Raw genomic sequence first — 25,333 nt, forward strand, 5'->3', positions numbered from 1 at the left:
TGTCCGGCTTGCAATGACCCGCTGTGTGATCAATAATTCTTGGGTCAGACTATCAATATTTAGATCTAGTTGATCCGGTTCCCACTCAGCTCCTTAGGGAGTATGGGTGCCGTGAACCATAGTGACCTGCTGGCAGAGCTTCTGATAGCCTGACATGTAACTGTACCCACCAGGTATTGTGTACAACGTCCAGATTGTGACAGGAAACATCCGAGGTGCTGGGACCAACTCCAAAATCCACATTGTGATGCACGGCTCGAAAGGCATGAAGAACAGTGGCAGGGTAATGAGAAGATACCGTGTACAAGAAACAGAGTAGACAACTTGTACTTCATTTAAAAAACAATAGCTGCAGCACTTGCAGTTAGTTCGTTTTTATTTATATGAAACAGAGTAGATAAAGACCTCGAATTAGAATTTAAATAATTAGAAGTTTAGAATAGGAATGGCTTGCTGCAATATTCAGTTTTACTTGTGATGAATTCAGACCACAGAGTATGAATGTTATTAAATCTCCTCTGAGTGTATCTTTTCTTCAATGTATTTGATCTAGGTGTTTTTGGAGGGAGGAAAGTTTGAGCGGGGGCTAACAGACATCTTTAATGTTGAGATTGCTGCGCTCCTCAGTCCCCTCAGCAGAGTCACCATTGGACACGACAATGAAGGAGTCAGTGCTGGGTGGTACTGCGAGAAGGTGAATATGCGCACACACATGCACACGCTACAATCTGGTAATTTACTGTGAGTTAATTCGCCTGGATGCATGTTTTTTCGCAGGTGGTGGTGTACTGTCCGTTCACAGGGATAGAGCAGACCTTCCCATGTAGTAAATGGCTGGATGAGAAAGAGGGAGACGGGCTGATAGAGAGAGAGCTCTATGAGATGGTCTCACTCAGGCAGAAGAGACAAAAGAGTAAGTTGAATGTCAATAATTATGGCCAGTCAGCAGAAGCAGTAAATGCAGTCATTTTCACTTTTATTTCCTGGCACACTGACAAACATTCAAAGCTCCCTTCAGAACCCCATCATTTTTATCAAACATTTGCATAATGACACAGTCAGCAGTCTACCTTTCTACTTTGTAATGTTAGTGTGTTGTTTTTCCATGCTTGTGAAATAAAGTCCAGTATCTCTTTTAAAGAAAAGTAAATGGTCTTTATGTACTATATTTCTTTTTTTCTGTTCCACAAACATAAACAGCAGCATGTGTGCATTAGTTTATTCGTTCGTAAGTGAGTGCTGCCTTACTTCATTTCCATCCTCAGTCACATTAAGTCACAGTTGGGAGCTGTCCACTGCAATCACAGTCTTCAACACAATGAATTCTGCCCTGAAAACATTGTTTTAACAAGCGAAATGGCCATTACAGTGGCTCCACTGAAATGTTGGAGTAGAAAGAGTAGAGAGAGTAAAAAAACACACTTATTAAGTTTTGTCTTGGCACCACAGGGAAAGGGAGGAGCTATGTTTACCTTTCGTCTGATCTAAGGTATAACAAACCATTACAATGCTCTTAAATCAAACATGATGATTTGATTTGGTTCTCCTCAGAGCACCCCTGGTCCTTGTGGATCTGGACGTCAGACATCCCCGGTGCAGGAACCGATGCAGATATCTCCTTCCAGGTGTATGGAGAGAAAGGCAAGAGTGATGAGATCAGACTGGACAACAAAACAGACAATTTTGAACAGGGACAGGTGGACAGGTTTATGGTAAGTATCACATATTCTAATACACACTTATTAATAATAAAAGTCAGATAATGAGGTGCACTGATGGCCCACCTGGCTGAGTCCTTGCTGCAGTTGTCATAGTTTCGAATCCGACCTGTGGACTGCATGTCATCCCCTCCCTCTCTTTCCCTTTCCTGTCTATCTTCTGCTGTCCTGTCTTATAATGGCCAAAAACAGTATTTAAAAACGAATCAGATAATGAGGCGTCATAGGAAACTCTGTTTATATCTTGATGTGATCTTACAGGTTGAGCTCCCTGATTTTGGAAAACTGACCAAATTCCGTATCTGGCATGAGAAGAGAAATCCTTTTGCAGGATGGCATCTAAGTAAGGTATGACAATCTAATATCTAATAATCTACTATATAATATAATATACAATTACGCAGATATCTTATATCTATCAGTTAAATATGCTCAGTTAATAAGTCAATCATGCATTCTGCCTGTGTTTGATTGACAACTAATAATTTTGTTTTTGTATAATAATTATATAATTCCTAAATATGCAGAGTTGTAAGAATGCTAGAAAACTAAGATAATAAGACAGTTAAGTATCGTCAGTACATAACAGCAATGAAAATGGTTTAAATGTTTCATTCAACCAAAAGGCAGATATAGATTATGTGCATTTTATACATACTTTTGAAGATGAAGAAAGAAATGAAGAAAGAAGAAAGTTCAGAAGATTGAGCTTTGAGTGTTCAATATTTAAACAACGGAATGAAATGATAATCCAGACACCCTCTCACGTATCAAATCAAACAAGCTTTCCAGTATTGCGTTTTCCCAACTAGGCAACTCTGATGAAGACATTAACGAAGGAGAAGTATACGTTTCCTTGTGAGCGCTGGCTGGACACGAATGAAGATGATAACGAGGTTGTGAGGGAGCTCCCTGCCTGCGGAGAGCTCATCTCTGAGCCAATTCCCCGTATGTTTATGCACCTGTATTCACCTTGAGCAACCAAAATCTGCTTTGGGAGAATGTAAAACTTGATTGATTGATGTTATTCTGTTCTTCAGTGATCAAATACAGAGTGACAGTTTGCACGGGGACTATCGGCGGCAGCGGCACAGATGCATCCGTTTTTCTAAATCTAATTGGAGACCACGGGGACACCGGAGATCGATGGCTGATCAACTGCAAAAACAACATCAACAAGTTTGAGAAAGGAAACGTATGCACATTCAGGTCATCGTTGTTAGATTCAAAGCTTAGTGACCCAATCCCTAATCCAGCCCTAAAAAAAGTTTTATATCATCAACTAGACTCAACTGATGAGAATACTGTAGCATTCAGAATGTGATGTTTTTCTTGTTCTTTTCTTGTTCCCCCAGTTGGATGAGTTTATAATCGAGGCAGTATCAATCGGGCAGGTCCGCAGGGTGAGGATTGGACACGATGGAAAAGGTGGAGGCTGCGGCTGGTTCCTCGTTAAAGTGATTGTGAGAGAGGAGGGACAGGCTGAGGCCCACGCTATAGAGTTCATCTGCAACAGGTGCATTAGTCTCAGTGTGAATACAAAAAAAAAAGAAAGAAAAATATGTCATATATGTCTGTGTGTAATAGATGAGACTTTCATTGAATGTGCTCTGCAGGTGGCTGGACCGCAACGAGGATGACGGGCAGATTGTTAGAGAGTTAGTCCCATATTCAGATGGACAGCGCCTTTACAGTAAGTTAAAGGAATCTTAAATAATATCCCCACATTTAAATTTGAACTCCCTCTGACGATGATGATGCTTTATGTATTTGTGTGTGTGTGTCAGACACGGACTATCACATCGCAGTGAAGACAGGTAACATCCCGGGGGGCAGCTCAGACTCCAACGTGTTTGTCAAGCTCTACGGAGAGAAAGGCGACACCAGTAAAATGACGCTGCTGGTATCTGCCAACAACCTGGGGAACTACTTTGAGACGGGCCGTGTTGATATTTTCACGGTGGAAACCTTTGATATTGGACAGGTGACACAGTGGAGGCAACAAAAAGTGTTGATTTAAGATTTAGAAATCATTTATCGAAGGCACACAGTCAAGGATTTTCTAGGTTCACCCATGCAGACACTATATGCTGTCAAGGTGTTTTGGATGAACCACGTGATAAATATTGGGTTATTATCTAGACCACTTCTCTAATATAACTGTTTGAATGTAATTATATTACAGAAGTGGTCTAGATGAGATCTTTACTTTGTACTCTGCATGTCTGAATTTGTAGCATTATTCCTTAGATAAAGTTTGCATTTTCTTTTAAATGCTGGGAACTATGTCCTGACTCCTGATTCCAGATCAATCGTCTACTGATTGGCCACTCCAACGAAGGCATGCGTGCCGGCTGGTTCTTGGACAGCGTTCAGATTATGGTTCCAGTCCATGGAAAGAATTACATGTTCCCCAGTCACCGCTGGTTGGATGAGCGTGAGGCTGATGGCAAGACGGAGGTGGAGCTTTACCCTAGCGAGATCGTCGACATGGAACAACGTAGGTGACAATCTCACACTCTCACATCAAAGGTAGAAAGTGCACATACATAAACACATAGCAGATTGATGCTGACATGGTGACATTCTTTGTAATTGGTCCTGTATCTCAAGACTAATCCTGAAGTTCCATGTTCCTTTAGCAAATAACATTAAGACTCTATTTTAAAATTGAGGTGTCATTTTAATCAAAATTTTAAACATGACATTATTTAAAAAACGTCTCTACTCTAGTCATATTTTCCCGAGGAATATTTTATATTGGTTTACTAATTTTCTCTCATTTACTTCCTTTTATAGACTGTTGAGCACTTTGTAACTACTATTTTAAAATGTTTTTTATTATTTTTTTTATGTACGTACATGAACACACACAAACATTTTCGTAATATATGTATTTCACAATAGCACTGACAAAAAATCATTTGACGTTTGTCAATATGCATTTTACAGTGATTAACTACGAGGTAACAGTAGTGACCGGAGATGTGACGTTCGCTGGCACCAACGCTGTCGTGTTAATCCAGATCTATGGGGACAAGGGGAAGACAGAGGTTATCACGCTTGCAAGCAGATCCAACAACTATGAGCGGAACACCACAGAAATTTTCAAGGTATCAAAGCTTGGAGTTCTTGCTTTCAGTGACTTCAACAAGTGAATGTCTAGATGTTACACATTGAGTTGAAATATTGCAACCAATCCCCAGATAGAGTCTAAAGATGTGGGTAAGATCTTCAAGATTCGCATCGGTCACGATGGCTCAGGAATCGGAGCTGGCTGGTTCCTGGAAACTGTCGACGTCAAACATATAATCATGGCCATGGTGCCAAAGGAGAAGAAAAAGGAGGACAAGAAGAAGAAGAAGAAAAAGAAGAAAGACGAGGAAGATGAGGAGGAGGAGGGAGGAGAGGAGATGCAGGCAGTGGTGTTGACTTACCATTTCCCCTGTTCACGCTGGCTGGCTGGGGGGGAGGAGGATGGTGAGCTGGTGGTGGAGCTGCTGCCTGAGGATGCAGAAGACCTGGAAGGTATGAAATAAAGATAACCAAGTGCAATTTTTTCCCTTGAGGTGTTGAATGTCTTGATTGCCAAGCAAGAAGGCTACATACATTTGCATTTGTGTTGGGTGGCATGATTTAACTGGCAAATACACAAACCAAAAACAGTCTAGCCTGTCACTCCCTGTGTACTACACAGTGAAAATGCACAGAAATGACCTAGGTTTTTTCTTATATTTGAAACATAGAGCAAAACAGTAAATTGCTAACCACAAAATAGATGAAATACCACCCACAGCTCAGTGGAGCTGATGTTTATGTACATATGAATCCCTGTATACAACATGATTCACTGTTGCATGAACACTCTCCTTAAATTATACCACAAAGCACAACATCAGTGACATAAAAACAGCTGGATAACAAATACAATTAATTTTCATGTTAACAAACCACATTTTGATACTATTTATGAGTGGCAATGAGTCTGCCATTGTCATTAATTGTATTTATACTTATTAGTTGCCTCTTTCTATAGTAGTTTGTATTGTCACCTCTAAACCAAAAACCATCACTGTTCTGAATTTAAATGACATCCACATGTATAAGGTATTCAGGAAAAAATGCATTCATGTACAGAATGAAATTCAGAGGACAAGAGTGCATTGCTTGTACATAATTTTCTTTCATCTTGTCTTCTTTGTCATAACCATGTAATTCGATGAATCCTTAGCTTAGAGTAGCTGCTTAAAGAGCATTTTCCTGCTCCCTGTGACCTATGTGTCATTTCAAATAGGACACTGGGACTAGAATTATTCAAATGTACCACGATGAGCCATCGTGAAATCAACCAGAACTGAAATCTTTAGGATTATAAATGTATAAGAGATGGTAACTATGGGATAGCTCTTTCAAGGACTCCCGTCCGAAAGGAGGGCACAGACATCATCATCTGTGGCAAATGCACTACGACCAAACTCTAAAAATCTAAGCAACCTCCTTCCTTAGCGTGAGAATACTATTAATACTGTACATACATACAGACAATTAATTTAAGTTTATGCAAGTGTGTTTTTTTATCCTCCTTGTTATTCTTAAAACAATATTTTCTCACTAGAGCTTCTAGCACCTCTTCTGCCTTTCATCAAGTCTTAAGATTATAAAATAAATAAATTAACTACCGCTGTATCCACTGTGATTAGGGCAAGTAAAACAAGATGAAAGAACACAAACAAAATAAGATTAAAAGCCTGTCTTGTTGGAGTGGATATGAGTCAATTTAAGTGGAGTTTCTTTTGTGTGGAAAATAAGCTTTTAACAACACAGAGCGGGAAACCAAATATGATATTTGTCCAGTGAGAAGAGCATTGTCTTCAGTATTTTTAGATAATACACCTTTGACCTAAAACAGCTCCTAGTGCCACTCCTATGTTTTATCAAGTATTATGTTTGTGTCTTGTATTCAGTCCTGATGTTGTGGACATGCATGGTTTGATTTAACACAGTTTCCTGACTGAGATATGTGACAAGTTAAAGAGGTGTTAGTAATTCATCCCTTGTATTGTCTGATAGTTAACTCCTACGAAGTGTGCGTCTTCACCGGTAACATGGCGGGGGCCGGGACCGACGCCAACGTCTTCATCAATATTTATGGCGAAAACGGAGACACCGGAGAGCGCAGTCTGAAGAACTCTGACAACATCAACAAATTTGAGCGGAGTCAGGTATGATGGGTTAAACAAAGAGATAGCTGTTGCTTTTTAAATCAACTGAAAATAAAATGAAGGAAATTTTGTAAAAATGTATTATTGTAACCAGTGACACTTAAAAATGCTAGGAAAGTCTTCCATTATGGTTCATAAAAAAGGGGAAAACACAGTATTTACACATTTTTATCATGCATAAAGCATAAAAAACAGCATAAAAAATTATTTCCTGGATAACAAAGGAAGAGCTGTTTGTTTGATCCTGGATCTCAAATACATAAACATATTTCTTGGGGACTATTCCATTGTTTTCTGTTTCTTGGAAAGGTGTCCTGCTGAAAATTAACCAGAAGTTAGTCAAAGACTCAAGCACTTCTATGTCACATGAGCCTTGTACCGAGGTGTAGGTGGGAGTGTAGACTGGTAGGATTACAAGATCTCCTGCAGGCCAGCCAGCTGTGACTGAGAGAAGCTATGAGGAGTCCTCTGTGTCATTGAACCTGTCCTACTTTTACTCATTACTTAATCCAAACCTGTGAATTATTAATCTCTACATTACACCATGTCCACAGACAATTAGGTTTATTCCTTCCCACAGATCAAAAGCAACAATAGCCATCATTCAGTGACTGGATGCTTGCTTGTACACAGATGAATAATTTCAAATGGATTACTCATTGAATGCACAATACTGTTACTACAATCCTGGAAGATGGATTTGGAAACTTTTGGAGGCAAAAATAATACAGGAAGCTGAGATATTGACTGAGACTTGACTTTTGAAAACAGCTGCTGACAAAAACAATATCACTACAAGGTCCCCTTAGTTACTGTCGTGGAAAACATAGAAGAAAAAAACATGAAAATGTTCATGATAACTTAGCAAACAATATTGTGTAATACAATCAAAAGCTCCAGAATGGCGATGCGTGGGTTGCACTAAAATCTACTGGCACTGCGGTTCACCCACGTATTGGACAGGTAATAGAAATGTATGTACTAATTAATAGCGGATGGGTGAAATAGGGTTAAGCATCTCTCCATTAACAGAGACGCAGTGCACATTTACACATGAGGCACAGGAGCATAACTTCATTGATTATTTAAATCTCCAACAGGATCGGTCAGGATCTAATGTTAATTAATGTTCTGTGTTCACAACACACACCGTCCATGTTCACACAGTGAAACTGTTTGGAGAAAAGCAGCCGCCCTCCTCATAAATCGTCTGGAGAGATCTGTTCTGTCAAGTTTATTACTACAGTTTTGCGTTTTGCTGCTTAAATGTTCCACAATATTTGCAGTGACATTACTGTGCACATGGAAACATTTAAAATAACTGAAAGCAGCTTCTCTAATCATTAAAGTAAATTGTTGAAGAAAACACTTCCAATGCGGTGTGGGTCTCTTAATTGAAGAAAATTTGAGTGGGTAATTTATGCGCACAAGAGGATTGTTTTTGTGATATATCAGAAGGATTGTCTGTGGGGCGTCCCCATCACCTCGTGGTCTAAGATTCGTACCATGTAATTGCTCCATCCCTATTTGGATTCCAGCTGGGGACATTTGTTGTTTTCAGTATTTCCATTTTGTGATACTTAATCCTTCAACTCCACTGCATTTCTTTTTCTCTACTACATTTATTTGACAGCTTGAGTTACCAGTTCATTGGCAGATCAACATTATCTTCACTTAAAACTATCAAAAGCAACAATGGCAAAAATAATTCTTTGTCTGTAACAGAGCAGTATGTCTGTATATCTGCTGTATTTGCAGGAGGATGTTTTCACCCTGACAGCTGTTGATCTGGGCCCTCTGAAGAAGCTACGAATCCGTCATGACAACACACACTCTCACTCAGCTTGGTACCTGGATCGTGTTGAGATAGTGGACACAAAGGATGATACAACGTATGTGAACCCAACATACTGTTTGCGTGGGTTATTAACACTATATGCTCTAAAGACGAACAGTTTCATGTAATTACAAAACCCATAGTGAAGTAATAACATGTTTTTGAATTAGCGTGCTGATTAGATTAGATTAGAGTGCTGTATTTCTTGTGTCTACAGGTACTTTTTCCCTTGTAAGCGCTGGCTGGCTGTGGATGAGGATGATGGACAGATAGCAAGAGAGTTGGTTCCTGTGGACGAGGCCTTCCTGAGGAAGGATGAAGATGAGGAGGGGACAGGCGCCGCTCTGGGGCTCGAACAGAAATGTAACACAGTTTCAAAGCTGTCTTATGTTTTAGTAGAGAGACAGGATAAAAGGAAGCCCTGTTCAAGTATTTATTATTATTGCTGGTGAAACGTGCAGATGTAGACAAGAGCAAAGAGGGGCTCATGTATTAGTGTGAAGATTAAAAAGATTATAAAAGTATTGACCTCTTAAATTTATCTTACAGCCATGTCTACTACATATACTCTCAAAGTAAAAACTGGAGAAAAGGATTATGCTGGAACCGATGCCAACGTCTTTGCCATCTTATTTGGTGAAAATGACAACACAGGTACAATAACTCACTGGTAACTTTGCATTATATTGTGGCAACCTTGTGCTGTATCTATGACTTCTGAATTTAAAAACCTCACTCACAGGGATCATTAATCTAAAGGCTTGCAAGAACTATAAGATTAAGTTTGAACAGGGGATGATCAATGAGTTCACTGTAGAGGCGGTGGACTTGGGAGACCTGGAAAAGCTTCGAATTGGTCACGACAACTCAGGTGGGGAAAAAAAGAGACCAAATAATAATAACATAAGTAATAAGCTGTCACTCTCATAAGCAGCAAACTGAATGGCATTTGACTGTTCCACTATCAGGGGCTTCAGCTGGTTGGTTCTTGGACTGGGTCAAGGTTGACGCCCCCTCACGGGGTCAGAGACTATGCTTCCCATGTGGCCGTTGGCTGGATAAAGGAGAGGATGATGGGGCGATTGTGAGGGATCTCTATCCTGCTGATTTACAGACTGAATTCTTCATGCCATGTGAGTGAAGAGCCGTGGAAGAAGTACTCAAATCCATTAGTGAAAGGAGCATTGCGCTAATTGAGAAATATTCCAGTAAAAGTGCTTTATTCAAACATTTTACTCCAATGAAACAGTGGAGGCATTAGCTGTAAATATATATTTAAAGTGCTCTATCTGAAGGAGGATGACTTTGGTGCTGTGGTGACCTTCTTTTCTAAATTTAACCACTGCAACAGGACTCCGCTTACACATGAAACAGTCCAAATCACAACACCGCAGATACTGGTGCACCCAAGTTGGCTTGTTTTATTTGCACATTTAACAAAAAACACAAAGATTTTGTGGATTATCGTGTGAGGTCAACTACTGTACCAATGTTACGCTCTGCTCACTACAATCTTCATGCTTGCTTGCTGAACTTCACTCTACAGCAGGAGATCATCATCTTCATCAGTAACCATAATAAATACAAAACTCACAAAATAATAATAAAGAAAAATCTACATTAATTAATCTACTCTTTCAATATTATAGCATTTTGAGAAATATAAATTGACTTTAAACTAACACAAACATTGGCTGTAACACTCAGCCACTGATTGATTATTACATAGCAATTACCAATTATCTTATTTTATTAGTGCATAATATATTTTGTATATAAAACCTTAAACTTCAAAATAACTACTAAGCACAGCCATTAAATAATAACAATGGAGTAAAAGGAATATATGCTATACAATATGTCAAATATTTCTCTCGTTTCAATGCCAATAAAATGTTAAAGTTCTATACAATACAATACAACACAATACAATACAAACATGCTACAGAGCTCCAAAGTCATCAAAAATAATATATTATTTTTTATCTTGTTCACATGATATTAACTTTAACTTTTTCTTTCAATCATTCAGTAGCTCAAAAAAGTGCAAACACTGTACTTAAGTGCTTGAATAACAGCAGTTTAGGACTTTTCACTTCTCAAAGTCTAACCTATGTAACAAATTGTTAAACTATCTTACTTGTGTCAACCAAACAAACCTATCACCTTCTCTGATTTTTCAGTTGTGCCGTATGAGATAAAGATATACACCAGCGATGTGTTTGGTGCGGGAACAGACGCTGATGTGTTCATAGTCTTGTACGGACAAAAGGGAGTGTGCACACAGCAAAAACACCTGTGTGTCAATGCGAGAGAGAGACGTCTGTACTTTGAGAGGGGAGCTGAGGACATGTTTATTGTGGAGGTGAGTGGATTTGGACTATCCGTCCTTTAAAAACAGTGGCTGCAGCTCTGTGAACACTGTGTTGTCCTTTCCCAGCTGGAGGATATCGGTGACGTTCTAGAAAAAATCAGGATAGGACATGACAACAAGGGCACCAACCCAGGATGGCACCTCGACAGAGTGGAGATCAGACGACAGCTCAGGAAAGGAAAGGTAGTAAAAATACGCTCTAGATTATGTACACCTGCATACATAAGTGCATCATTAAAAGTTTCCGTGTCTGTGCCTTCATTAAATTGTTAACAGATTAATAATGTAACACCGTTTGGCTCAGAATTTCTCAGACTCAGATATACTTTCCTTCAGAGTCAGACAGCCTAGTGCAGTTTGGGGATTTGTTTGTGTTTAATGACAGGGTTCGGAGACAACCATTTTCCCATGTGAGCGCTGGCTAGCCACGTCTGAAGATGATGGGGAGACAGTAAGGGAGTTGGTCCCCTCAGACATCATCACAGAGAAGCTCCTCAGGGATGGGAAGCTGAAAACGACTGAAGTAGAGGTGGAGGACCCTTTGGAAAGTAGGTTTACCCTGATTTCAGTGGTGGGATGTAACTAAGTACATTTACTGAAGTACAGTACAAATGTACTCTAAATATTTCCATTTCATGCCACTTTATACTTCAACTCCACTACAGTTCAGAGGGAAATATCTATATTAAGATTTTACATGCAAAACACTAAATTAATTTAAAACATATGATGCACTGTTGTAGATTAAACTAACAGTAATTCAAATAAAAGTATAATACCACAACACATAATATAACACTCACAGGGCAGTTTTTCTGCATGATGAGTACTCCTACTCGTCTAGTAGTAGTTACATACTTTTACTTAAAGCTATTATAATCGATTTTTATAATAACACTATCAATTGACAATTTAATGTGTAAATAAACAATTCATTATTGTCCTTTAATAACTCAATTAAAGTATATGACTACCCCCACCCTCCACTAGTTAGGGTAAAACATGAAGTCCAATGTCAAATATGTTCATAGTTTTGTTTTTGCACATTTTATTGATTTCCAGAAATTCCAGTGCAGGATCAGGAACGTCTAAATCGTCTCAATTTTCTAGTTCAGTCATACATAATTACAAATCTGTGAGCATACAATGACTGAGTCTACTTAATGAATAATTAAGTTTTTCTTCTATCACAGTTCACACGTACAAGGTGTCTGTGCGGACAGGTGATATGTACGGAGCAGGAACTGATGCCAACGTTTTTCTCACCATCTACGGAGACCTGGGAGACACCGGAGAACGCAAACTCGCCAAATCTGAGAACAACAAGAACAAGTTTGAGAGAGGAGAGGTACTTGAGGAAGGGTGTAATACGTTATGTCACATTATGGTTGGTGTCTAAAGGTATCAACATGTTTTTATTATCTCTTTGACTCTCAGGTGGACAAGTTCACTATTGAGGCTGTGGACTTGGGCCAAGTGTTTAAGATTCGTATTCGTCATGACAACTCCATGATAGGGGCTGACTGGTACCTGGACCAGGTAGAGGTGCTGGATGAAGAAACGGAGGAGGTGTACATGTTCCTGTGTGAGCGCTGGCTGTCGAAAAAGAAGGAGGACAAGCGCATAGACAGAAACTTTTTCGTCAAGGTTTGTTAAACTTTGGGTATTGTTGGAGAGAGTATTCTTTGTATTTGATCTCGTAAGCTGCTGCAGGAAAATTTGTTCTGAGAAGGAAATGAGTAGATTATTTGTCTGTTATGTGTCTGGTTCAGGGGTATGAAGGTGAAAGAAACACCGACCCAAATTCTATTAAGATGGCTCAGGCCAAACTGGGGCTGGACAGAAATGCCAACAAGAAGAAAAAGAAGAAAAAGACGGCAGTGGTGCAAGAGGGTCCAAGTAAGGCTACAAAACTATTCTACAAGATGGTTTGAGTATGATGAGAACAATGTTCTTTCTTGCAGCAAAGACAAACATAAACAAACCTACTGAAATATTATCATCAGATCATAAACTTTAGAAATGGCAGCAATATCAACGGGGAAAAATAGTCCTGCATGCAAAACGTTTAAACAAATTAGCTGAAAATGAAGAAACATTGTGGGAAATGTGCTTATTTGTTTTCTTGCCGAGAGTTATATGAGACGATCAATGCCGCTGTCATTCCTGTACACTAAATATAAAGCTACATCAAGCAACAGGTTAGGTTGGCTTAGCATAAAGACTGGAAACAAGAGGAATCAGCTAGCCTGGCTCAGAGCGTAACAAAACCACCTACAAATGCCTTAGAAGCTCTGTCCTTAACGTTATAAACATGTTATTTATTTGCATTAGAAAAACAACAATTTGTGGCTCTGCAGGGGATAATGTTATACATCTATGTCTGGAAATCTCACAGCTGTGTTTGGACGGATTAAACAAATGAGCTAACCTAACCGGCTGCTAGCTACAGTTGTATTTTTACAGAAGTTGTTTTCAATCCATTCATCTAACTCTTGGAAAGAAACCAAATAAGCGTTTTTCCCGAAATGTAGAACTATTCCTTTAACTTAAATGGAAAAAAAAAACCCTCTTCTCCAATTCTTCTCCTTCATCCAGTCATCCCCTATCACTTCACCTTGTCCACGGGGATAGACCGGGATGCCAGCACTACAGCCAGGGTCTATGTCATCATCATCGGCCCCAACGAGGTGGAAACAGACCGACTGTGGCTTGACCTGCCGGAGGGAAAGAAATCCTACGCAGCTGGCACCATGGAGCACTTTGTGTCTTATGGAACTGACGTAGGAGAGATCAAGAGGGTGGAAGTGAGAATATTCGGACTCTCTCTGTTGCTAAATCTGTGAAACTGTCTCCTCTTGGCTGCCTCCTCAGCTGCACTGAATTAAAAAAATTAAATAAAGCTATTCTAACTCAGCAATAATTAATTCTAGCTGTGCCTTCTGGTACCAAGATCAAACAAAATAAAATGTTATATCAATTCCCGTCTCTACCTTCCCCCTCTTTCTCTCTCTCTGTTTCTTCCTCAGCTTGGCCATAACGGTGTCACACCAGAGAGCTGCTGGTTGGTGAATGAGCTGTCGGTTGCCGTGCCAACCAAAGGTATCAAGTACATCTTTCCATGTAAGTGCTGGCTGGCTAAAGACAGGGGAGATGGTCTGACTGCCAGACTGTTCAATGTGCTGGACTCCAGCACGATCAACATTATCCGCAAAGTGAGTCATAAAATCTAAAATATGAAACCATGGAAAACATTCAGTGAATATGTTATGTAAAAACAGAATTTATCTCTGTATCTGTATTATCTACTGTATATTGTAGGTTATCTATTCAGCAACAGTTGTCACAGGTGACACTCAGTATGCAGGAACTGATACCAACATTTTCCTGTCGGTGTACGGGGTCAATGGGAGCACAGAGGAAATGCTGCTGCCCAAAAATGAGGACAGGTCAGTCTTCCGATGACCACTTTTCATTAGGGTTCTATGCTTTGGGAAATACGCTTATTTGCTTTCTTGCCAAGACTTAAAGCAACTATAATTGATAAAATAACAATGCATCAAAGAACAATGTGAAAGGGGTCTCTTGTAGTGAACCTACTACGAATTATTACCTGAATCTGCAGCTTCCCTCAGTGTTATGAAGCTTTATAGAGAGTTTCATTCATTGTTTAGCTGTCCAGCCCACAACTTTACTGTTTTGGTTCACTCTCACCGCTCTCATAGCATCATTTTGGTCCCAGCAGGCAGCTGTTTTTCGGCATAAAAGTACATGTATAAAATACACTACCAGCACCAAACAGTTGACAGACACAGTGGCAGATAGACCATATCAACTAAAATGCCAGAAAATCTGTTATCAGCTGCTGGCTGTAGCTAGATAGCATACACACGTGTAGCATGTAGACAAACAGGAAAGTGACAACTATCTTCTCATCTAACTCTGGGCAAAAAAGCATATAAGCATATTTCTAAAAGTATTTCTTTAAGATAACCATCTCAAGCCCCGATGTTTTAAAATGCAAAACAATATGTTGTTTCCATTGTTTAGGTTTGAAAGGGGTCAAGAAGACACATTCAATCTAGAGATTGACGACATTGCTCCTCTGAAGAAGATCAGAGTTCGAATTGATGGCTCTGGAAGTCGCCCTGACTGGTTTCTTGACAGGGTATGTAAAGACTTGTAGGGTTACTGTGTATGCGAGCACCATTTTTGATAACAGTGTGATAAAAATAATTTGCAGTGGCAGTGTAGCTGAAATTCCTGTTAAGGTCACAGAATGTGTTGTTAACACTGGCCACAGTTTAAATAGTCTGTGAATAATTTGCTACAGTTTGTAAAAGGGGAAGTGTGTCGATTTAACACATCAAAGTTTGTTTATTGGTCTTGGGAAGCACCACTGCATATTAGAAAAATGTTATATACAGTTTGTGGCTCCAGAGGGAGCTGTACTGAATCTGAGAAATTGCCTGAAATAATGTCACTTTTCAGCAACAGCTGGGACTGAAGAATACAAGTTTGAAGATGAGAAAAATCTGGGGCTGTTAAGTTAGAAAGAAGTGCTCTTACCAGACCTCTGTAGCCGGCTCCTCATCTCTGCTTGAGGCTAGAGGCTCGAGGCTATGTTAGCCGCTACTAGCAATACACACCAAAATGTCGAGTTGTACTGTGGCACTAGGTTTTGACAAGGATGAACCAATTTTTATCCTTTTCTTTTAACTGATCATTGTGGGGACAACAATGTTATAGGAGTGCAATGCTAAATCAAAGTACTATTTTAGGTCATTGCCAATCATTTAAGTTGAAATTAAAATTCCTGCTTTTGCTTTTTGAAAATTGCACACTTTCAAATCGCAATTTAAACATAAAACTGATTGTTTTCAGACCTGGAAAATTGCAAAAAGCAGCAGGATTTGTCTAGAAACAAGATACAATTACGATCATGTTTGGTACAGATGTAACTTTACATAAAAAATACAAATATTGGTCGGTTTCTGTCATATCTGCTGCAACTAAAGACTAACATTCATCGAAAATAATTTTACATTTGAACATTTTCGACACCTGAGATGTGGTAAATGAATGTCTCAATAAATGCTTTTAGATCGTGATGCGGAACCTGACCACAGAGGATGTGTATCTGTTTACCTATGAGAACTGGCTCTCAAAGACAAAAGGGCCAAAGAGGACGAAGGTGTGCGAGCTGGCAGCTGTGGTGGATGACGAGGAAATGGTGGATAAAACAACCTACATCATCCAAGTCCAGACCAGTGATGTCGGAGGTGGGTCACATGATTTCTAGTAATATCCTCAACTATCAAAGGATATACTCGTGTATATCATATCTCACATATCTATGTGTGGTTGTTGTCAAATAATTATGGAAAAAATGTCAGCTGGTAATACCACATTAATGAATCTTGACTTGATTTATTTCTTCAAATAATGGGAGTCGAGTCTGAATCAAGTGTTTCTCCCATTTTTACTGCTTGTGACCCCTTAAAATGAACTAATGTCTAGTAGTTTAAATACTTTTCAGAGGTAAAAATATTATGTACTTCAAAAAAATAAGTCTCATCAAACAATTTTGATGTTGCATGTTTTTTCTGCTTTTCTATCCCATTAAAAAGTTCTTGACCCCTCAGATTTGTCCTGTGACCCCTTTAGTTGGTCCTGAGCCCCAAGTGTGAACCACTGAAACACACTCAGTTTGCTCGTTTAATTTTTAAAGCAACAAATGAAGAAGAACATTAGTTTTTAGCCTCTTTAAGTATTTTAGACATACAAAAATACTCCTAAATGAGGCACAATATTTATGTACAGTATCACAATAAATAAGGTCACTGTGTGTGTTAAAATTGCACATGTATTTCACAACTGATTACCCCCTGTGATATATCGATGTTATAGTAGCATCCATGCAACATTATTAAGTAAATATAAAGGTCTGTTTTCATCAGTAAATGTTTCTGATATTTTAGGTGCCGGAACTGATGCCAATGTGTTTTTGATCGTGTTTGGGGAGTACGGGGACACTGGGACACTGCCTCTGAAGGAGAGCACCAACAGGAACAAGTTTGAGCGTAAAATGAAAGATGTGTTCAGATTCTCTGACATGCTCAGTCTTGGCGAACTGTCCAAGGTCCGAGTTTGGCATGATAACAAAGGTGAGGAGGAAAGGAGCGCTGGGTGTCAGAACAGCATAACAGACTAGACAACTAGAGGGATATTTGTTCTGTTTATTTCAGTAGATTTAAGGGTGGTTTTACACGTCTGAGAGCATCTAGTCAAACAAGAAGAGACATGAGGGAAAAACATTTTGCTGCTGCTTTTGTCTTAACATTGTTCTGTTGAATCTGAGAAAATGTCATGGTTTACTTGTTTTTTTAGAGGAAAGTTAAGGTTACTTGTACTACCTGAAATTTGGTTTAAATACCAGAATCTACAATGTTTGAGTACAATTTTCGAACATAAAGACTATTTTTGATATTTTGTGAAATACACTTATTTGCTTCTTTGCTTAGAGTTACTGACACACAACTACTTCCATGTCTGTACACTAAATATGAAGCTGGTTGGCTTAGTTTGTCTTAACTGTTGATTAGTGAGCTTTAGAGGTGCTGATGAGCAGATTTTGTTCCCTCTGAGTCTGGACAGAGCCAGACTAGCGGTTTTCCCCTGTTTACAGTGTTCATGTTGAGCTAATATAACCGGCTGCTGGCTGTAACACCATTACGACCCAAGAGTTGTATTGATCCTCTCATCTAATTCTCTGCAAAAAAGCAAATAAGTGTATTTCACAAAATATCAAACTATTACTTCAAGATGTTCCTCCCTTTGTACTGAAAATCCTACTGAAAGGATCAAATCCTAATGGACTTTGATGTTGTTGCTGTAAACAGGCCCCGCTCCTGGTTGGCACCTGGAGTACATTGACGTGAAGGATGAGACCATGGACCAGACCTTTAGGTTCCCCTGTGACCGCTGGTTGGCTAAAAATGAAGATGACGGGCAGATAATCAGGGAGCTGGCCTGTGCCAACAACGACTCTGTAGACCTCAGTGACAAAACCAGTTAGTAAAAAGTCTGTGGGCATAATTACAAGCCCTCTAATTGTCGGAGATTAAATACTTGCAGTTAATTGCAACCATTTTCCAGATGTGAAATGATTATAGTGTGATAATCTCTGTCTCTCTGCATTGCCACAGAATATGAATTTGCCATAACAACTGCTAACACAGACGATGCCTCCACCACGGAAAATGTCTGGATCTTGTTAGAAGGAAGGAAAGCCCGCTCCAAGGAGTTTGTTATGGAGAATAAGAAAAAGAAGTTCTTATGGTAGGTCTTCAAAGAGAGTCTAGGTGCCTCGGCTCACAGTAAAACCCTATTATGTGGCCTTACATAATCTCTTCTCTTTCACATGTTTTGTTTTTCTACACTTCTTTATCTCTTAGCTTCACTTTCTGTTCTCCAAGTCTGTGCTCTCTCAGGAGAGCTAATCCCATGAGAGGCACCGAAAGAAAAACTCTCTGGCAGACCAGTGAATTAATTTAACAGTTTACTGTTTAGAATCAAACCCAGTTATAACGTGTTTTTTTTTCCCGTCACAGCGGTGCCACCGACACGTTTGAGTTCTCCTCCAAACACGTGGGAGAAATCGCCAGCATCTGCATCGGTCACATAACAAAAGACGGAAAGAAGGTGAAGAATGAAGCTTTCTGGCACGTTTTGGAGGTGGTGGTGACAGAAAAGGAACTGGGAAACAAGTGAGTGGAATCTTGTACATCCTACATTATGTTATATAAAAATGTCACGTTGATGGTGTTGATGTGACTCCAACCATTCCCTCCTGTTTAGGTATTTTTTCAACTGTGATACACAAATCCCCCTGGCAGCCAAGAAGGACCAATTCCTGACATTTGAGTGCTTCAAGTCCATCGAGAGCTTCGCGAGCAAAGTCCGCAAACTGGTCCCTGTCAAGTATGAAATCATTGTCATCACCGGGGATGTAAAAGGGGCTGGCACAGACGCCAACGTTTTCATCACCATCTATGGCGCCAACGGTGACTCTGGCAGGCGTCATCTCCGGCAGAAATTCCGCAACCTTTTTGAGCGAGGCCGAACAGACCGCTTTGTTCTGGAGATGCTGGACCTCGGGGAGCTGCTGAGGGTCAAAGTGGAGCACGACAACGATGGCTCCAGCTGTGGGTGGTATTTAGAGTGCGTTGAGGTGACAAACACAGCCAACTCAGTGACCACCATCTTCCAGTGTGGAAAGTGGCTGGACACTTGTAAGGCTGACGGGCAGATTCAGCGAGTGCTCTACCCCAGATATTAAGGAGGAGGATGCATGAAACAAAGAGCGGGTGAGCATTCCTTTAGAGGCTTTTTCATTGCTTGTGGGTGTTTTTTTACTGTATTTTAGACAAGCTTTGTGAGTAAATAGATTGAAACAAACAGATCTGACCTTATGTACTTTTTAAAGGATAACACATGTTCTTTTTTTAAGTTTGTGCCAACTGTTTAGGTTGTCCCTCTTGTTACAACAGAAAAAGCCATTTGCTATCATCTTTTCTTGTAAAAATTTGAAAAATAAACTTACAACAGATCCAAAAAGCACATAATCCAACACAATAAACATGGTCTTGATTTGTTCTTTCTTTGTTGACCTTTTTTGAGGTTAAGCATTTTCGTACCAGTTCACATATCATGTTACACTCATCTAATTGTCAGTCACTTGATACTTACAGGTGGAAAAGAAGGACAGGAAATAGTCCCACAATCATATCGCCTGCTTTGAATTAGATCATTCAGGTTATGTGTTCACACTGGAAAGGTGACAAAATAAACTATACTCAGAGTATAAAATTTTTGAGTTTGCTGTTCATGGTCATTGTTCTGCCACAATGCAATGCACAAGGGACTAACTGCGGATCGAGGTGAAACAGCTCCAGTAAACAAAAAATAACAATTACATCATAAAGTACATTCTATATGAAGTTATTATGTAGTAGGGAATTGGAACACAGTTCACAGTATCATATCTCATCCATGTGTTTTTACTTTTATGTTAGTTTGCTGTGACTGCAGTTTATATTAATTTACATTTGAACTGTAAATATATATATATTTTTACAAAAAAAGAGACATCTAACTAAAAGCACTAGTAAATGGGCTTGAGACCAGTATTCTCCCTGATGAGTCTTTTTAACAATTTTGACAAAATTCACACATTATCTGAACATTGAACTGGGACAAAGAATATTCTTATTTTATATTGTTTTAGGTTAAAAATGGTCAGCCTATTAAGGATTGATTTAATAATAAAATGTAATATTTTGAAAATATAAAAATATTCATTCATTTTTCAGAAAATTAAGTTAAAGCCAACAGATAAAGGATGTTTGAGGCTGTACAATTATAATGGCCAATATTAATTTTTTATCATTAACATATCAACCAAGATATGCACTGAGCAGGACAAGGATACCGTTTCTAGTTGGCTTCATTGTCCTGCAGTTTCTTGTTAATAAAACAAACTGTTGATTATAAATGTAGCTTCAGCAGAGTATTTTTAAACTTGGTGATAACAGGATGCAAAATAACCCCACAAATTAGATTCGTTGTCAGCATTTTAGGCAGTTTATTTGAAAAACACATACAAAAAGATCATATACAAGACAATAAATAAAAAAGAGACAGAACAGTTTGGGTTAAGCTATGCAACTTTTTGCATCATCATTAGTAATAAATACAGTACAAAATCCACCCAGAGTGAATCTAAAGATTTTCCACAATATTCACTGATCATGTTATTCTTCATTATGATTTAGCTATTGCTTTCATATTATTGATACATACTTCTACTTTTCTATAAAATACTCAAGATCATAAAACATTGCGCGGTTACAGCAAAACAGCAGTGTGTTGTACAAAGATGGCCACTTCCCTTTTTCACTGGCAGGTTAATAATCAACATTTTTTCAGCAGCAAAGAAACATCTGAAATATTCAAGAAGGTACAGCATCATATTAAACACATCTACAGAGCTACTCCCACATACACATAGGAAAACCTGAGAAGGACATGCATTAAAAAGCTTGTGCTTTAAGTTCTACTGTTCATTCCGGTTCATCAGCTTGAGTTAATACTATGGCTACTGTCCAGTTCGCTCTGGAGTAATGGGGTACACTGTGGAGGACATGGGGTAAGGCCAGTGAGAGCACGAAATGAAATAATAATAGTAAGACCAGCCAGCGTCATTCCAATCCAATATATGTTATAATAATTTGCAGGATTAGTAGAGTATTAATAAGAAATGCACACCGAAAACGTAGTTAGCTTATTATACCCAGGTGTAAAACACGCTATCTATATTGTATAACCACAGTACACCAGAAATTTGCTCAATAAGACCAATGGCTCAAGTTAGCATGTTAGATACTTCCCAAAATCCCACACAAAGCAATTGCCAGCGATACATAAGAACAAATAATACAGCTCATTATGTGGGTCTTAAAGTAAGCACTAAATTGAGATCCAGATATGTTGAAATATCATGAACATGGTCAAAATAAAACAAAACAATATCAAAAATTAAATTAAATATGACTGATTATGGGAAACAAAGCAGTATCATATAACAAAAGCAAGCTAATTGTGGAGCCATACTAAGACAAAAGGAGTTTGTACCCCGTCATCTGCTTTCGATCAAAGCAGGGATGATGTTGAAAACACAAAACAATTTTAAAGTGAAATCAAGAGGTGACATGAATGGAATGTAATCCAGATCAACAGCACCATGCTGGCTAGAAAATGTGTTGGGAAACACCCCCTAAGTCAATTTTTCAACAAGTTTCTTTTTTTCTCCTTTGAAAAAGAAAACACAGACGGCATGCAAAAGCATCCCCACCGACCAATGCATAATGAGGTATTCTTTTTTTAATATTTTGTGTTATTTTAAATAAATATATTGATTAAATTGCAAAGTTATGAGATAGAGACATTAAATATTCCACCACGATAGCTAGCTAGCTACAGTTAGTAATAAATAATGATTGTTAAATACTTAAGGCATCTTTAATCACAGCATTCTATGTGAACTAGCAAACCTCCATTTTCATCCATCTGTAGTTTTTTGGATGGAGGTTTCATACAAAAGAAAAAAAAAAACGCAACACAAACAGTCAAGTTACCCTCCAATAATACACAAGGAAGCATGAAAATACTTTTAACTGAATAGAAACACAAAATCTAGGACAAGAAGAACCCACACCACCAAACCAAAAATCAGGCAACTCCATATTATAGTGCATTTACAAAACACAAGCTACATTATAACAATAACAATAAATATGTTTTTGCAGCATTGCAGCTTTTTCTTCACTATGGTTAAAATGGACAAGGACTCGGCATATTAGTACCATGTCCAGATTGGCATGTGAGCAAAAAAAAAATTACAAGTAAAAGGAAAAGAAAAGAAATGAAAGAAAGAAAAAAACAATCGAAATAAAAGTAATGATTACAACAATTGTTTGGTATTTTTCAAATGGATGGCTTTTTCTCCCTTTCACCCTCCTTCAAGTGAACTACGCCGACATGGTTCATGCATGATATAGAGAAAACGGCTTCTATCACTGAACGTATCACAGTTGTTCTAGCAATACCATACACTACTACCATGGGGGAGGGGGGTGGGGGACAATCATACACATTCTAGCACATATCACAGGCAAACTAGATTTGTATTTTCCCTGTAACACCAGACACAGTCTTTTTATCAAACAGTGGGAGCAACTTAGATTGAAATGAAAAGGAGCCGATACACAACAGAGGCGATTCACTGTATATAGAAATCACATGTGCTTGTTCGATAGGCAATAAGGTTCTGGTAATAGGTAATAGAAATGTCCGATTTTATTCACTCTGATGGCAAGACTCAGGCACTGCAAGCCCATGCCGGCCTCTAATGTCATGATCATGCCATGAGCGAGGCAACAGAGAGGAGTTGCAGTTAGACACGGATCTGCTAGCAGCTCTTTGAATCCTAACCTCGAACATCAGGAGAGAAATGCTACAATGGTCCGAGATCGGTGTCTAAGGGCAACTTTGGTCTACTCGGGATGAGTGGGGAGGGGGTGTGGGGAGGTGGGAAGAAGGGGTAATAGGTGCATTCTTGTCCTCCTCTATGAATGAGTGGGATCGTCATAGTATACGGTTCACATGCACAGACACAGTCCCTGTTTCTACTGCTCCACAATATTAACGACACAGCCCAAGCCTGCCATACAGCATGCACATCTGAGGCCTCTGCTCTAGATTATAGAGGCCCGACTACGACACTACACAGATCACTGGAAGCCATGCCTGCAGTTAGCGGGTTTAGCATCAACTCTGATGGCATCTACTAACTGTAAATCCAAAAACCATGTTAGACAAGACAGAGGGATTTTTGGCCTTTGTACACAACTAGCTCTTTCCTCATTGCCTATGATTTAACACACTGAATATTCTCTCCGTTAGAGCTGTGGTCACCCTCTCTGTAGGTTTATTTTTCACAAACATATTTCTCAAAAGGCTTTTGCTTGCTACACAACACTGTTACTCTGTAAATACTTTTTCAGTACTATACTCCATTACACCACAAGCGTTCAGCTACAAGAGTTCACACCAAACAACCTCATGCTAATCATTTGATAATGTTCTGTACAGATGTGCTGAGGGCTTGGGCAGAGTGCAGCTTAAAGGATTTTTCACAGGCCTGGGGGAGAGGGGGTTTAGATATAGTGGCAGAGAAATGGCCTTAATACACCACACTGAGCTGGGGGAGGTTGGTAGTCAGAGTGTCCTCTCTTGGTGGCTGTATGGAGAAATGTACACAGGGTACACAATCTGACAGAATTGTGTGAAGCCTCAGCACATCTGTCCATACATGTCCGCTCCTACCTTTTACATCCAGCAAAGTCCATTCAACCAACCTTCAGTCCAGCCACCTATCAATGCATCAACCCCCATCCCTCGTTGTGTTGTAGGTGAGTGTGCTTTGTTGATCCCTCTGTCACAGCTGTCTCAGAAGGCAGGCTCGTTGAGTGATGCAGAGGGGGGAAGAGGGGGTGTTTGGCAGAGCTTCCCCCAGAGGGAGGCAATGGAGAATTTAACAAGACCAGATCCAAAGCTGCAGGAGTCGACAGGAGCTATCAACTGTCAGGGGTCAGCTGGGTCTCAATGTCCACTCTACAGATGGGGCATTTCCTGCTGGTGGCCAGCCACTGGTCCACACACGCCTGGTGGAAGAGGTGCATGCAGGGTAATCTCCTACAGACACAAAACAGACAAGGTCAGGATTTAAAAATAAATGTAGGACTTAACTACAAGAAAATGTCCAGCAGTATTTATTCAATTGAATTCGGTTTTATTTGTATAGCGCCAAATCATAACAGAAGTAATTCCTGGACACTTTTAAAATTCTTCACAAAGACCCAACAATTCCTGCTTCCCGCTTTTTAATCAAAGCCATTTACAGTTTTGTAACAATCAGGCACAAGAAATTACTGAATGTCTCTTCGTCTTGGAAATCATAATGGGCATTTTTCTTCAAAATTTCTTAAATGTTAAAAACAAAACAATCAATTGAGGACATGATTAATCACCTTAATCCATAATTAATGATTAATCGGATGAATCCATAATAAAAATAATAATTTGTTGCACCCCTAGCCTGCTTTATGAAAAGAATGATTTATAAAGCTGTGTGTCAACCGGTTTCTGCTTTGTAACTCATTGTGGGGCACACAAGCCTCATTTCCACTCCCACAGTGAGCCATAAATGGATGTAAAAACACCCTTAAACATCTGTTTGCACACCGATATTTGTGTTCACTAATTCGACCTGTCAATGAGAAGAAGAAGTACAATTTCACCGATTGTGTTGCATCGGCGAAGGTTCTCTAGCCGCACTAGAACAGCTGTCATTACACATAGTTTTAGCTATTTATAGCACCACTTTATAGCCATCATCTCGGTGATATCTCAATCATCATTATTAAACGTCAAAAGGATAAAATAGACTTTACAAACTACTTCACAATTCAGGATAAAATAAAAAGGCTCAAACGCAATTAAAAAGAATGATAAAATTCATCATCCTTATTTATCGTTTATGATCATCATCCCTGGCAAC

The 25,333-nt window shown here is 39.2% G+C and overlaps 2 protein-coding genes across 4 annotated transcripts in view; one reads left to right on the top strand and one right to left on the bottom strand.

Moving 5' to 3' along the window:
• Positions 1 to 19,751, top strand: part of loxhd1b (lipoxygenase homology domains 1b) — a 24,981-nt gene extending 5,230 nt beyond the window's left edge. Inside the window, exons 9-43 of the mRNA XM_035658245.1 lie at positions 174 to 283; positions 554 to 694; positions 778 to 913; positions 1,552 to 1,712; positions 1,980 to 2,066; positions 2,531 to 2,666; positions 2,759 to 2,913; positions 3,074 to 3,234; positions 3,335 to 3,411; positions 3,506 to 3,702; positions 4,026 to 4,218; positions 4,671 to 4,831; positions 4,925 to 5,246; positions 6,789 to 6,940; positions 8,699 to 8,832; positions 8,995 to 9,140; positions 9,327 to 9,431; positions 9,520 to 9,648; positions 9,746 to 9,910; positions 10,961 to 11,142; positions 11,218 to 11,334; positions 11,537 to 11,699; positions 12,345 to 12,499; positions 12,589 to 12,798; positions 12,924 to 13,050; positions 13,750 to 13,958; positions 14,181 to 14,366; positions 14,473 to 14,600; positions 15,202 to 15,319; positions 16,256 to 16,433; positions 17,133 to 17,318; positions 18,054 to 18,224; positions 18,360 to 18,492; positions 18,765 to 18,920; positions 19,012 to 19,751. Coding sequence (XP_035514138.1) covers positions 174 to 283; positions 554 to 694; positions 778 to 913; positions 1,552 to 1,712; positions 1,980 to 2,066; positions 2,531 to 2,666; positions 2,759 to 2,913; positions 3,074 to 3,234; positions 3,335 to 3,411; positions 3,506 to 3,702; positions 4,026 to 4,218; positions 4,671 to 4,831; positions 4,925 to 5,246; positions 6,789 to 6,940; positions 8,699 to 8,832; positions 8,995 to 9,140; positions 9,327 to 9,431; positions 9,520 to 9,648; positions 9,746 to 9,910; positions 10,961 to 11,142; positions 11,218 to 11,334; positions 11,537 to 11,699; positions 12,345 to 12,499; positions 12,589 to 12,798; positions 12,924 to 13,050; positions 13,750 to 13,958; positions 14,181 to 14,366; positions 14,473 to 14,600; positions 15,202 to 15,319; positions 16,256 to 16,433; positions 17,133 to 17,318; positions 18,054 to 18,224; positions 18,360 to 18,492; positions 18,765 to 18,920; positions 19,012 to 19,492 — 5,768 coding nt within the window. The 3' untranslated portion in view covers positions 19,493 to 19,751. The remainder of the gene's footprint in view (positions 1 to 173; positions 284 to 553; positions 695 to 777; positions 914 to 1,551; positions 1,713 to 1,979; positions 2,067 to 2,530; positions 2,667 to 2,758; positions 2,914 to 3,073; positions 3,235 to 3,334; positions 3,412 to 3,505; positions 3,703 to 4,025; positions 4,219 to 4,670; positions 4,832 to 4,924; positions 5,247 to 6,788; positions 6,941 to 8,698; positions 8,833 to 8,994; positions 9,141 to 9,326; positions 9,432 to 9,519; positions 9,649 to 9,745; positions 9,911 to 10,960; positions 11,143 to 11,217; positions 11,335 to 11,536; positions 11,700 to 12,344; positions 12,500 to 12,588; positions 12,799 to 12,923; positions 13,051 to 13,749; positions 13,959 to 14,180; positions 14,367 to 14,472; positions 14,601 to 15,201; positions 15,320 to 16,255; positions 16,434 to 17,132; positions 17,319 to 18,053; positions 18,225 to 18,359; positions 18,493 to 18,764; positions 18,921 to 19,011) is intronic.
• Positions 19,752 to 20,777: 1,026 nt separating this feature from the next.
• Positions 20,778 to 25,333, bottom strand: part of LOC118325286 (E3 ubiquitin-protein ligase RNF165-like) — a 14,045-nt gene continuing 9,489 nt past the window's right edge. For all 3 annotated transcript variants that reach the window (XM_035657897.1, XM_035657896.1, XM_035657898.1), the window contains exon 8: positions 20,778 to 24,468. In XM_035657897.1, coding sequence (XP_035513790.1) covers positions 24,351 to 24,468 — 118 coding nt within the window. In that variant the 3' untranslated portion in view covers positions 20,778 to 24,350. The remainder of the gene's footprint in view (positions 24,469 to 25,333) is intronic.

This window comes from Morone saxatilis, unplaced genomic scaffold (genome assembly GCF_004916995.1).
Source record: "Morone saxatilis isolate NCDOM2014 unplaced genomic scaffold, NCSU_SB_2.0 Contig16, whole genome shotgun sequence".
NCBI classification, from domain to species: domain Eukaryota; kingdom Metazoa; phylum Chordata; class Actinopteri; family Moronidae; genus Morone; species Morone saxatilis.